This window comes from Coregonus clupeaformis, chromosome 10, assembly GCF_020615455.1.
Source record: "Coregonus clupeaformis isolate EN_2021a chromosome 10, ASM2061545v1, whole genome shotgun sequence".
Classification (NCBI taxonomy): domain Eukaryota; kingdom Metazoa; phylum Chordata; class Actinopteri; order Salmoniformes; family Salmonidae; genus Coregonus; species Coregonus clupeaformis.
This window is the reverse complement of record NC_059201.1, coordinates 41191553-41205991: the sequence shown is the minus strand read 5'-3', so window position 1 is coordinate 41205991 and position 14439 is coordinate 41191553. Positions and strand designations below refer to the sequence as shown.

The following is a 14439-nucleotide window of genomic DNA, read 5'->3' as shown; positions in this document are numbered from 1 at the left end:
CTACTTTGAAGAATCTCAAATATAAAATATATTTTGATTTGTTTAACACTTTTTGGTTACTACATGATTCCATGTGTTATTTCATAGTTTTGATGTCTTCACTATTATTCTACAATGTAGAAAATTGTAAAAATAATGAAAAACCCTTGAATGAGTAGGTGTGTCCAAACTTTTGACTGGTAGTGTATCTATATCTGACCATTTTATAAATGGTATAAATTGTGTGATATGATAGGATTTTGCAAACCTGCTCCCTGTTGCCCAAGGTCGATGGTTTTGACCACTAAAGTTTTGCTTCACTACACGCTCCACTGCTTTTATTGGTGTAACATTAGCTAGAAACCACAAGTGTCTATCCAGATAATGAAAAGGCACCCATGAAATAAAATTCAAGGAACTTAGTTACATGTAATTTGTGGCGTGCATGATCAAGAGCAAAGTCATTGTAGCCTATAATTTCACTTCCACTGTGAGAACCATGAGCACGGGCTGACTTGGCTTTGCTGTACTGCAGCCGAAGCGTGCCAGCATCCTACCTACCAAAGGTTGCACCGTGTCCGTTACAATATAGAAAAACGCATATCAACTATCTTTCAATAGTTATCCATATTACCGGAGCTTCATCTTATTCTTTCTAACTATTTCAATGGCGGATTTGTGGTTGCAATTTATGAAAGATGACAAAACTTTGGAGATAATAATAGATGGCGACGTCAAAGATAGGCCAGTGGTTTCCATCTGTGGCGATGTTTTCCCTAAAGCATTGATGATGACAAATCCAGCCCCAGAACCTGCTATAGCACCAGCTGGCTAATCTTTTGAATATGGTGTAGTCAACAACAAAAAAACAGCAACAACAGATAACATTAGCTATCTAGATAAGGTTAGCAAGATAGCTAGCTAGATAAGGTTATCATGCTAGCTACACCGACAGCTGTCATTGCCCTATTTGTTGATGTTTATTAACTCCACGTGGAAATTCCCACACCCAATTTGTGAATATGTATAAGTAGCCTTCGTCATTATTTGGAGGTGGAACCTAAACGTGCATCTCCTCTTTAGGACAGGAAATTACATTGAAATAGTTGCTGCACCTTCCTCTGGGGGGGTCCTTTAATCTGACAGCCAGCTGGTCAGATTACCAGAGGGGTGGAACGAATGAGTGAGGAACCTTAACTGACCAGCTACACAATTGGATGGAAGATGCCCAAAATCCCTCACTGCTAAGCTTTTCCTCCCATCAATCCCTTAACCATAAACTAATCTTCTCCTTGTCCTCAAATACATAGGCCACGTGTACTTGCGTTCAGTGCACACACACACACACACAAAATACAACTTACACTCACAAGATGGCTCTTGAAGAAAACAACATGTATAGCTACTGTTGGAAGCTGTAACCAAGAATGTGAAGTGTGAAATATTGTGGGTATAACATTACTGCTCCAAATTGCATGATTGATTGACTCTGTGTGATGTTAACTATATCTGATTCAAAGTTGACAGGAAGGTCAAAGTGTGTAGAGGATTTGATAGGTAATCCCTTCCTGCTTAACTGGCTGGCCCGTTCAGAAAGTGTGGGTACCGTGCAAGATGTGGAGGAAGTTGATTCACACTGGGTCATGTTCATGTGTAGCGAGCCATCTTACCAGTGCATTGACTTCTTCATTCTTGTGCAACAAAAACTTCACTTCTTCTGCATTTCGGCTAAATATAGCCTGGACCAGTGGAGTCTGGAGGAGAATATAGACACATGAAATATTCTGAGTTAAAATAAATACCATGTTTTTAAGATGCAAAAACAGAAACGTTACGAGGGGGGGCGGGGCGTTTTGCCCCTCTATCGGGGAAAAACATTGGGGCAAAACGCCCCGCCCCCCCCATGGGGCAAAATGCTCCCTGAAGATTGTGTTCAAATTTATTTTATAAATTTTATTTTGGCATTTGAGTAATTGACTCTTAAAAACTGAAGTCAAATTATCTTATTTTAATTAAATTAATCTAATATCGGAACAAAATGACATTGCACATCTCACTATTAATATCCTCACTATGATAAAAAAAAAAAAAAAGTTTAACTTTTATTTAGACTGGGGGTTGAGGTTTTGATGTACAGCCCCCTCTTTTTATTTTCGCCCTTCCTGTCCAAATCATCCTTAAGTATCTCAAAATTGATTGTGTGACTCAAAGTTACTTATAGATGATTATAAACTGGGTGTTTTGAGCCCTGAATGCTGATTGGCTGAAATGTGTGGTATATCAGACTATATACCACGGTTATGACAAAAAAATGACATTAGTAACCAGTTTATAATAGCAATAAGGCACCTCGGGGGTTTGTGACATAAGGCCAATTTACCACAGCTAATGGCTGTATACAGGCACTCCGCATTGCCTCCTGCTAAGAACAGCCCTTAGCAGTGGTATATTGGCCATATACCACACCTCCTCTGGCCGTATTGCTTAATTTGGACATGATTTGGGAAATGCTAATATAGGTACCACTGACTTGCATTCATTGTCCTGGGGGACAAAATGCGATGTGGTTCGAGAACACAGATTTTTGCCAAGGCAGAGATGAGTGGAGACGCGCGCGGACAGCAGTGGACGCATAAATTCTGGCCTAATGATGTTTATCCCCAAGCCACCCTAATGACATACTGATCCTCCTGTGAATACAAAAAAAATTGGCCTATATGGTCCAATTTCTTAAATTGTTTGAAAGGTGCTCCTGAAGCACATAAAACTATGACGTCATAGTCGGACTACATGTGAGCATGATATAGGTGTGGTGCTTCCCTGATAATACAGGGTGGATGAACGTCATTAACTAGCTATTTAAACTTGATTGGGAATTACAAGCAGACAGACACTAGTAGTCAGATTTGCTCACAAGCTAGCTGCATGCACCCAACACAACGCACTTGGAAAACGCCTCATCACGCAGTGTGATTCAATCGTAACAGCTGATTGAAGTGAAGCTAGCTTATTATAGTTCCTTTATAGTTGTTTAACGTAGAGTCTCGTTAGCTAGCTAAATACATAGTCAATCATTCTGCGCAGCTAGCTAGAGACCTTACCAACAACACTGTTAGTGAAAGCCCTGTCCCTAGATAGCTGATGCTGATTGCAGCGACCTACAGTAGCTAAATTAGTTTCCTAGCTGGCAGCTAGCTAGCTAAGCATTTAATACATTGGTTGGTTGTTGATGTCTGAACAAGTTGTTCATGCTGAAAATCATAAAATCCCAAATGCTTAGACAGTTAGCTGGCTACAAACTGAATAGGACTCGTCGCCAATTCTAGCTAACTAGCTACCGCATGGAATGGAAGCCTGGCTAGCCGATTAACCTCAACTCCACGATTTATGATGGAGTTGAGCGGCAACTAGTGTGGGATGACTGGAGCTCCGACATCACATAAAATTACGTTTCTATCAAAACCTACTGATTTCAGCACCCAACGAATAGCCCGCAATTACACACGACATTGTTCTATGTAATTATTTGGGTGCTGAAATCAGTGGTTTTTGATAAAAACGTAATTTTATGTGACCGCTCAACTCCATCATAAATCGTAGTTTAGTAGACTATAGACTGGTTAGGCAAGCTGGTCTAACGTTCGCGTGTAAAATCCTATTGCCAAATGTAGCTAGTTAGCATTAGCAAGCGAACAAGTCAGTGGTGACATAATTTTTGCAAACAGTCCCTTGTTAGAATACTTTATTGGAGCATCTAGAATGTGACCAGACTGCATCGTTTAAGGCCAAGCACCGCAGTTAGCGTGAGCTAGCTATCAAACCCGCCCTTATAAGGAAGTGGTGATAAAGAAAGCAACGGTTTAAAAAAGGAATGTTTTAGCTAGCTAACGACGTTAATTCGCATTACCCACCTGGTCTGTTATGTTTTGTATTCCCATCTCCTAGTCAGTCAGGTCGAAGCTCCTTCATTAGGATCGGGTGGAGATTTAACTGCGATATTTTTAGTTTTATTGTGGTAATTATTCGGGGAAGGGTTCGTTCTGTTTCCGTGTTTGCTCGCTGATGTTATTGCTCTGATAGACACAAGTGTGCGTTTCTGAACGGCTGCAGTTGGTAGAAGCTAGCTAGTGCACTGCCACTGTGCAGCAGCGACATACAGTGGTCACTTTGAATAGTGTACCAACATCTATCCATAAAATCCATAAATGTATCAATTATTCACCAGATTATTCCTTTAGTTTAGTAATGTAGTAACTATGTCAGAAACAAAATATGTCTGCAATGAATGTTATACCCTTCTATATCAGTCTTTTCCAAGAAAACTAGCTGGAGTAGTTTTGTGTTGGTATATTTTTCAGCTTTATTTTGTTGTTGAGAAAATTCATTTTTTGGACAATCATTGGACAATATTTTGTAGAAAGGTTGACAGAAGCTAGGTTTCCATCCAATTGGCGAGAGATTTTCATGCGAATATTCTAAAATCCGCATAAAAACAATACGCGCATTTTCCCACCAGAGATGTTTCCATCAAATTGACTTGTTGCCGAAAAAAGCTGTGCATGATGACATAGTGCACATAAAAAACTTTGCGGTTAAATTCATGTACCTAATAAAAAATTGAAATTAAATGGGTTTCCATCGCATTTTCAACTCTACTAATGGGTTTTCTCACAAAAAATGTTTGCGTTATATCGCGAGTGTGCCCACTCTGCTAGTGTATGTGCGTGCTGTTCGCTAGAGCTCACATATAGCCTACATGATGAGATTATTATGGACAAAAGAGCGAGATTATATTGTATTTGTCAAACGGCAGCCAAGTGTCGATGGCGCAGTGGTCTAAGGCACTGCATCTCAGTGCTTGAGGTGTCACTACAGGCCCCCTGGTTCGATTCCAGGCTGTATGACAAACGGCCGTGATTGGAAGTCCCATAGGTTGTTGATGTCTGAACAAGTTGTTCGGCGCACAATTGGCCCAGCGTCGTCCGGGTTTGGCCGGTGTAGGCCGTCATTGTAAATAAGAATTTGTTCTTAACTGACTTGCCTAGTTAAATGAAAATCATGTTACCAGAATAAGACCCTCGATATTTATTGGAAAGGCGCTTCAACCCTGTGAAGTTAATCATAGCTAATTTAATTAATCTGTAGACTAATAAACTGCATGCTTTCCCGACGAGTTGTAGTGGGAGGGAGGACCACACGTCATCGCGTCGATATGATGGTTATTATATCAATATTTGTGCATAAAAGCGTTTCCACCACCATTTCTCGCATAATTAATTTCATCGACACAAAAAGATCCCACCTTGTCTAGCGTACTTTGTTTTGTCGACATTTGGAAAGTTTACCGAAAAATTGTCTGTTTCCATCAGACCTGTCCTTACATTTTTTATCCTGGTTATAGTGATAAGTGCATTCATTGCCAAATACGCTACTAATAAGTCACGTGATTAGCAGAAATGTACCTAATTTAAGTAGGAGTGGCCTGACCTAGTCATGATGACATTTCAAAATAATCTGCATTATTAACCAAGTGGTAAGGTTGTGAAGTCGTAAATATCAGTTGGATGCATTCAGGTGCTCTGAACGCATTAAGAAACGCTGATTGGCTAATAGCCAACAAGCTACGTCAACCATAAACTAAAAGTACAGATATCATGCTTTTAAACTAATTATAGCGTTCAAAAACCATATTAATAGATTGCTTTTCATAAATAATGTTTTATCGTTGCATTTAACTCCCCAAAATGCCTTTATCAATCAAATAAAATGGTATTTATTACATGCGCTGAATACAACTGGTGGACTTCATAATGAAATGCTTGCCTATGAACCTTTCCCAACGATGCATAGATAAAAAAATAAAAAAAATAGTAACTAACACGAGGAATAAAATAAAATACACAAGAATGGAGATATACAGAGAGTACCAGATCAATGTGCAGATGTACGATGTACACTGCTCAAAAAAATAAAGGGAACACTTAAACAACACAATGTAACTCCAAGTCAATCACACTTCTGTGAAATCAAACTGTCCACTTAGGAAGCAACACTGATTGACAATAAATGTCACATGCTGTTGTGCAAATGGAATAGACAACAGGTGGAAATTATAGGCAATTAGCAAGACACCCCCCAATAAAGGACTGGTTTTGTAGGTGGTGACCACAGACCACTTCTCAGTTCCTATGCTTCCTGGCTGATGTTTTGGTCACTTTTGAATGCTGGCGGTGCTTTCACTCTAGTGGTAGCATGAGACGGAGTCTACAACCCACACAAGTGGCTCAGGTAGTGCAGCTCATTCAGGATGGCACATCAATGTGAGCTGTGGCAAGAAGGTTTGCTGTGTCTGTCAGCGTAGTGTCCAGAGCATGGAGGCGCTACCAGGAGACAGGCCAGTACATCAGGAGACGTGGAGGAGGCCGTAGGAGGGCAACAACCCAGCAGCAGGACTGCTACCTCCGCCTTTGTGCAAGGAGGAGCAGGAGGAGCACTGCCAGAGCCCTGCAAAATGACCTCCAGCAGGCCACAAATGTGCATGTGTCTGCACAAACGGTCAGAAACAGACTCCATGAGGGTGGTATGAGGGCCCAACGTCCACAGGTGGGGGTTGTGCTTACAGCCCAACACCGTGCAGGAATTTTTGGCATTTGCCAGAGAACACCAAGATTGGCAAATTCGCCACTGGCGCCCTGTGCTCTTCACAGATGAAAGCAGGTTCACACTGAGCACATGTGACAGACGTGACAGAGTCTGGAGACGCCGTGGAGAACGTTCTGCTGCCTGCAACATCCTCCAGCATGACCGGTTTGGCGGTGGGTCAGTCATGGTGTGGGGTGGCATTTCTTTGGGGGGCCGCACAGTCCTCCATGTGCTCGCCAGAGGTAGCCTGACTGCCATTAGGTACCGAGATGAGATCCTCAGACCCCTTGTGAGACCATATGCTGGTGCGGTTGGCCCTGGGTTCCTCCTAATGCAAGACAATGCTAGACCTCATGTGGCTGGAGTGTGTCAGCAGTTCCTGCAAGAGGAAGGCATTGATGCTATGGACTGGCCCGCCCGTTCCCCAGACCTGAATCCAATTGAGCACATCTGGGACATCATGTCTCGCTCCATCCACCAACGCCACGTTGCACCACAGACTGTCCAGGAGTTGGCGGATGCTTTAGTCCAGGTCTGGGAGGAGATCCCTCAGGAGACCATCCGCCACCTCATCAGGAGCATGCCCAGGCGTTGTAGGGAGGTCATACTGGCACGTGGAGGCCACACACACTACTGAGCCTCATTTTGACTTGTTTTAAGGACATTAGATCAAAGTTGGATCAGCCTGTAGTGTGGTTTTCCACTTTAATTTTGAGGGTGACTCCAAATCCAGACCTCCATGGGTTGATACATTTGATTTCCATTGATAATTTTTGTGTGATTTTGTTGTCAGCACATTCAACTATGTAAAGAAAAAAGTATTTAATAAGATTATTTCATTCTTTCAGATCTAGGATATGTTATTTTAGTGTTCCCTTTATTTTTTTGAGCAGTGTACATGAAGGCAGGGTAAAGTGACCAGGCATCCGGATAGATAATAATAAGAGTCAAATAAAGAACATAGTAGTAGCAGTAAATAATGAATGTAAAAGTGTTTGTGTTGTGTCGGTATGCTTGTGTGTGTGTGTGTTATGTGTGTGTGTATGTAGTGTTTGAATGTGTGAGGGATTTGTGTGGGAGTGACAGCATAGTGTGTGTTAGTGAGCGTGTATATGGTGTGTATATAAAGTCTAGTGAGTGTGCGTAGGGTCAGTGCAAGATTGAGTCAGTGCAGATAGTTTGGGTACCATTAATTGACTATTTAGCAGTCTTATTTAGCAGTCTTACGCTCTGGATAAGAGCGTCTGCTAAATGACGAAAATGTACATGTAAATGTTATGGCTTGGAGTAGAAGCTGTCTCGGAGCCTGTTGGTCCGAGAGCCGATGCTCCGGTACCGTTTGCTGTACAGTAGCAAAGTGAAAAGTCTATGGCTTGGGTGGCTGGAGTCTTTGGCAATTTTTGGGGCCTTTCTCTGACACCATCTGATATAGAGGTCAATGTAATTTCCTTAGTAGGTGAGCATGTGGGAGAAGTCGGAGCTCAGGAATGATAGCCAAGTTTCCCACTAGTAATAGAGCTCGCCAGCTTGTAGTCCTAAAACCCGGAAATAAGTGACTTAATGAATTATGAAGCCTTTGTGAATGTGTTTTTTATTATTACATAAATTCTTCAAAATTCACAAAAAGCGATCTTAACTGATGAAGAATCTCATAGAACAAAACGTATTTTATTTTTTTACCTTTATTTATTTTTTGTCAGAGTCATACTGAGACCAATGTCTATTTTACAGATGAGCCCTGAATTACATACATTACAGAAAATACACACATCAAAATATAAATACAAAATGCAAGCAGAAAGAAAGAAAGAAAAACATGGTCATAAAAAACAAACACATTCATCAGTAATAAGGTCCTCAATCAGCTTTCTGTATTGCCCTAAAGGCACCAGAACATCAAATGTAAGAACATTTTGAAGGTTGTTCCACAAATAAGGTGCAAGAAAACTAAAAGCTGATTTACCTAACTCAGTAGACCAAATTAACTTCTAGAGTTATCCATCCCAGAGACTGGTGCGGTAACTCGTATGTCTAAAGTTTAGTAATGATGTTAGGTATAGTGGGACCTTTTGTAAAAGGGATTTATAAATGAAAACATAGCAATGTATCAACCTAAGTGACATCAAAGAGGGCCCAAAAACGTTCTGGTAGAGAATGCAGTGATGAGTACTAAAATTGTTGCCTGTAATAAAGTGCATAAACATAAGATATCCTAAGCCTGTTTTTAACCACATACCTTATTTTCGGAGTTTATCCAAAAACCCTACAAAAACGCCATTCATTTTGCTCATAGGCTTTGTCCAACGAACCATTGCTGGTTCCTACAAAAAGACGCCATTACAATTTATCTTTATTAGCAGTTTTAGGGGAGTTCAAGTGGATTTTTCAGTCGTATGTAGTGCCATTTTCACACTTGGTTCTGAACGCAGCATAACGTTACTTCTAGCCGGTGACTATCAGCAGAGGAAGAGGCGAAGCGAGAGGATAAACTCCGCGCCCAAAATCTGTCAGCGCGAAAATCCAATGATAAGCAGACAAAGTGGGGATTTTTTGTTTGGAGGTCAAGGAGAGTCTCGAACTTGGTTAACAAAAAATGTAATTGCGAAATTACTCCGTGAAGCTTATTTGATCGAATATAAGTTTCGTAATGTTTACATTTTTACTAACGTACTGATATAAATGGACGCACATGTCATTCCGGCAACTTTGAGAAAAATGTTATATGGGTGTTCACACGCGTATGTGCCCTCTCATTGGCTAGAATGTTCCCACTTACCTTCCGCCTTTGCGGACATGTATTTCCATTGTTAGAGGGGTCAGTCAGTCGACTATCTTGTCAATGTAATAGATACTCTTTTCCATCAGAGGACCTTGCCGGGTAAAGCAATAAAAAGGAAGAAGCTGGCGGACGAAACGTTATGTAGCTAGTTAGCTAAACAGTTATGGCATTTCATTCGATTGAGGCTAGAAGTCGAGAAATGGCATTTCTGAAACGTTAGTTAGGTAGCTAACGTTAGCTGGTGGCTCCCTGGCTAGCTAACTTTATACGCTTACGCCAACGTTAGTAGTAAGATATTTAGCTAAAAGTGTCCTGTTACAAACTACTAGTTTAACTAGCTAGACATTTTACATTCTTGAACTAACGTTACTAATTATACGTAAATGTGTAATACAATCCTCTAAACATGTTTTCCGATAGCATCAGCCAGTTAGCTTTCTAGTAGCGCACACCATCCCATAGCTTGGCGGTGTCTAGTTAGGTTAGGTCATTTGCAGGATTGTTGCTGTTGCCAGTCATTACTGTCTTCTAAAATAACAAATGGCTGGGTTGGCCACTGTGACGGCCTTTCGATTGCCTATAGGCATACGGACATTCAGTGAGTTGCTAGATGTCTCTACATTTGGCACAAACCGGTTGAATACAGTGTTGGGGCCAAGAATAAGGATTAAACAACCAATCAGGTAAGGGAGTGGGGTAGGGGTGATGATGGTGCGGTTACAAAGTACATACCATTTCAATTAATAGCCTGGGCTTTAGTTGCTTAAATAACTTAACACAACAGGCGCTTATTCGAGCCAGGCTTCTATTTCCTTAAAGCACACAACTTTTATTAATTTGCATTGTTAAATGTTTAATTCCAGCATTCACTTCCAGCATTTTAATCAATTTCTGCACAGTGTTATGTACACACGGTGCCACGTTTCTTTTGTCTTAGTATGCCTCTATATAAAAATAATTATTGACAATAATTATTCTCCTTTGACTGTGCATTTTCGGCAGTTCTTACTTTCGCCAATAGAATGCGATCTGACGTTTTCTAGTGGTCTGTACTCCCGAAGTTGTTGACTGTTTTTGTGCTTGCCAGTTAGCTAGCAGTTCTCAGCTGTTAGCAGCCAATGGCTAGCAGTTTCTTACTGGCGATAAAAACGGATGTTTGCAATCATTCTTTCGAGTCATTACTGAATTATTTAATGTAACAAATCAAACATTAAACCTCAAACAATTCATGGTAATTCATGGTTACCTCGTAAACAATTAATTTAGACCCGGCATTTATTTGAAACCGGTGTTTATTTGCTGAAATGTGTGCTGTTGCCCGGCTATTAAAAGGGACAGAAGGCTATTTGAGACTCGCGTTTAATTAACGTTTTACGGTAATTTGGGTGTCGGTTGGGTTTAAACTTATAACATTATATAACAAGGGTCTTATTGATGGGATTTATTAAAATGCAATGAACCGGTGTTTTAAAGTGGGGTTTTGCAAGTCAGTTACTGATCATTCTTGGACCAACAGATATGTGACATCTTGTGGCATCCTTATGACCAGGACCCCCAGGATTCTTATCCATTTTGACAGGAGGACAACTATCATTCCCTCTAGCAGAACCTTCCTTAGTCTGGCCAACAAGAGGAAACAGTATTCAGAACGAAGAATCATTGGGTATGTAGAGATTGCATCTGTGCTTCAGTGGACATGGCTAAATGCTGATTAATTTAAAGGTCCAATGCAGCCCTAATTAAAAAAAAAAAAAAAAAAGCTTCTAAGCAACAAGCTATTTCTCAAGCAAGAAATTTGCTAGGACTGTCTGGGAGGGTTTTGAGTGGGGAGGGGAAAACTGACAACTAGCTGTTATTGGTAAAGAGGTTTGGAACTCTTTCTTATTGGTCTATTAACTAATTTACCGCCTGGTGATTGCACCAGGCAGGCCAAAACTCCATCCCACCAAAACGGACTGAAATTTCAGGTGGTCTTTTCAAACGGCTCTTACGCTAAAATTGTATTATAAATTTTCCCAATTTCACAGTATTATTCCAACCTCATGGTGTGGAAATATACTGTATATAAAACACAGCAAAATCACGTTTTTGACTGCACTGGGCCTTTGACATTTCCTCAGTGTTGAAATATAAAACACAGGAAAATCATGTTTTTACTGCACTTGGCCTTTAATCAAAGCATCCCCTTGTGCTCTAGTTCTGACATGTCCTGTATCCCATAACAATATTGAGAAAAAACGTATGACATGGGCCGCATACTTAGCGTTTTCTATCTGTGAACTTTGATAAGAGCCTACTACTATCCCTGAACAACAGAGTCATGTAAATGACAAATACACTAACATCAAATCAAGCACATTGCATCATTATTCAGTGTAAAGACTAAATGTATCGTCATATGGTCTCATGCAAATATGCTAAGAATACTATTTCCCCCTTTTTTCTCTGTAGTTACTCGATGCATGAGATGTATGATGTGGTGGCCAACGTGGACGATTATAAGCACTTTGTTCCGTGGTGTAAGAAATCTCAGTTCATCATGCAGAGAGCCAGCCACGCTAAAGCCCAGCTGGAAGTGGGTTTCCCCCCTATAGTCGAGAGATACACCTCCATGATCACCAATGTGCGCCCTCATCTAGTCAAGGTTCGTAAGCCCAATCAAGTCTATTGTTTTGCAGTGCTTTAAAGTTATTCACCAATAATAACATGCACTGCATCTCTTTTTACTGCCACTTCCCCTTTCCGTAGGCTGTATGCACAGATGGCAAACTGTTCAACCACTTGGAGACAATATGGCGTTTCAGCCCTGGAATACCTGGTTATCCCAGAACCTGTACTGTTGATTTCTCTGTAAGTGTTTCCTTGTCGCACCATGCAATACTATTGCTATGCAGCTATGGCTGTTGTGGTGACCTTACTACCGCCACACCGGCGGTCACGAGTCATGAAGGCAGTCAAATTCCACATGACTATTTAGTCACGGTAATTAGGCTTCTCCAAGCTCTGATGCTGCTGCAGGTCATTAGTAACCTACCAAACTTGCTAACTGCCTGGTACTCAGCACTCTATTGTCCCTCTAATCACTCTGACATCAATGCAAATGTTTTCGAAAATCTAATCAAACACTTCATGAGAGCCCATGAGTTCATGTTGAGCAACATTTCTATAGGCTATGCAATTGCGGGAGAAAACAGAGTGATGGCCGCTAATAAAAAGACAAGGATCACATCAGCTTTCTGGCACAACGCTCTTAACCACTAAGCTACCTGACCTAACCTATTGGGGAAACATGATTATGAACAGAACCTCAACAACTTTCCACCTTTGCTTATTGTCTTGCAGATATCTTTCGAGTTTCGCTCTTTGCTACACTCGCAGTTAGCGACAGTCTTCTTTGATGAGGTCGTGAAGAAAATGGTTGTTGCCTTCGAGCGCCGAGCTTGCACCAAGTTTGGCCCAGAGACTAAAATACCCAGAGAACTCAAGTTCCATGAGGTGAACCAAACGTGAGCCTCTATGTGCTTGTACATATCTGGGAGATCCACACGTTTTCCCCACCTTCAACCCATTGCAAGGACCATTTTGTGGACGACCATTAGATGACTGTTGTTGGACAGGGTTGAAGTGGGGAATGGATCTCCAGCTTGACTGCTTGAACAACACAGCCACTTCTTGCATGTGAAAAGACTATCATTTCAGACTGGGACCATCCTCCGTATGTACTGGATTCTTAGGCCATTCTCCCATTTATTGCCAATTTGCTGCAGAGCCTGATATTTACTGAAGCAAATTCCATATTTTGATAGGTGTAATGAATTGGCAGGCTTCCAAGGTTCTATTTACCAATCCGGTAGATACTTCAGCTAGGTAACTGGGGACTCATAAGGGAACTGAACATAATATATTTTGGGTGGTCAGAATTATCATGTCACACCCACTTGATTTTCATAAAATGTTTTATCTGGTTTGAATCATGTCCAGAGATTCACACATTGAATCTATACTGAACAAAAATATAATTAACAATTTTACTGAGTTACAGTTCATGTAAGGAATTCAGTAATTGAAATAAATTCATTAGGCCCTGATCTATGGATTTCACATGACTGGGAATACAGATATGCATCAGTTGGTCAGATACTTTTTTTTTTTTTTTTTAAATGGGCCTCAGGATCTCGTCACAGTATCTCTGTGCATTCAAATTGCCATCGATAAAATGCAATTGTGTTCATTGTCCATAGCTTATGCCTCCCCATACCATAACGCCACCGCCACCATGGGGCACTCTGTTCACAACGCTGACATCAGCAAACCGCTCGCCCACATGATGCCATGCATGTGGTCTGCGGTTGTGAGGATGGTTGGACGTACTGCCAAATTCTCCAAAATGACGTTGGAGGCGGCTTATGGTAGACAAATTAACATTCAATTATTTGGCAACAGCTCTGGTGGACATTCCTGCAGTCAGCATGGCAATTGCATGCTCCCTCAACTTTAGACATCTGTGGCATTGTGTTGTGTGACAACTGCACATTTTAGAGTGGTGGTTTATTGTCCCCAGCACAAGGTGCACCTGTGTAATGATCATGCTGTTTAATCAGCTTCTTGATATGCCACACCGGTCAGGTGGATGGATTATCTTGGCAAAGGAGAAATGCTCACAGAGGGATGTAAACATTTGTGCACAACATTTGAGAGAAATAAGCTTTTTGTGCATATGGACAATTTCTGGGATAATAAATAATAATAAATAAATAATCTCTTATTTCAGCTGATGAAACATGGGACCAACACTTTACATGTTGTGTTTATTTATGTTAAGTGTATTTAGGTTTTAATTAGTGTAACCAAAGATATACGGACCACAGGATGTTAGTAGTTGGTGACCTAATTCTCAGACCCTGCTTTGTATTTCTCTCTGTAATAAAGCCCTTTGTGGGCCTATGCCCACCCATGGCTGCACCCCTGCCCAGTCATGTGAAATCCATAGATTAGGGCCTAATTTATTTATTTTAAGTGACTGATTTCCTTATATGAAC

The 14439-nt window shown here is 40.9% G+C and overlaps 2 protein-coding genes across 4 annotated transcripts in view; one reads left to right on the top strand and one right to left on the bottom strand.

Annotated features, from left to right (window-relative positions):
* LOC121575127 (serine/threonine-protein phosphatase 6 regulatory ankyrin repeat subunit C) overlaps positions 1–4072 on the bottom strand; it is a 31882-nt gene extending 27810 nt beyond the window's left edge. For both annotated transcript variants that reach the window (XM_041888006.2, XM_041888007.2), the window contains exons 1-2: positions 3891–4072; positions 1650–1733 (exon numbers count right to left, since the gene is read on the bottom strand). In XM_041888006.2, coding sequence (XP_041743940.2) covers positions 1650–1733; positions 3891–3917 — 111 coding nt within the window. In that variant the 5' untranslated portion in view covers positions 3918–4072. The remainder of the gene's footprint in view (positions 1–1649; positions 1734–3890) is intronic.
* A 4453-nt stretch (positions 4073–8525) lies between these two features.
* Positions 8526–13469, top strand: LOC121575128 (coenzyme Q-binding protein COQ10 homolog A, mitochondrial-like). Of its 2 annotated transcripts, none has more exons than XM_041888010.2 (5): positions 8526–10083; positions 10950–11063; positions 11852–12044; positions 12149–12250; positions 12743–13469. In XM_041888010.2, exons 1-5 carry the CDS (start codon positions 9941–9943, stop codon positions 12908–12910), a joined length of 720 nt encoding a protein of 239 aa, XP_041743944.1. In that variant the 5' UTR covers positions 8526–9940; the 3' UTR covers positions 12911–13469. The 2 variants fall into 2 exon arrangements, with proteins under 2 accessions (XP_041743944.1, XP_041743943.1); XM_041888009.2 differs by having other exon boundaries at positions 10917–11063.
* The last annotated feature ends 970 nt before the right edge of the window (positions 13470–14439 follow it).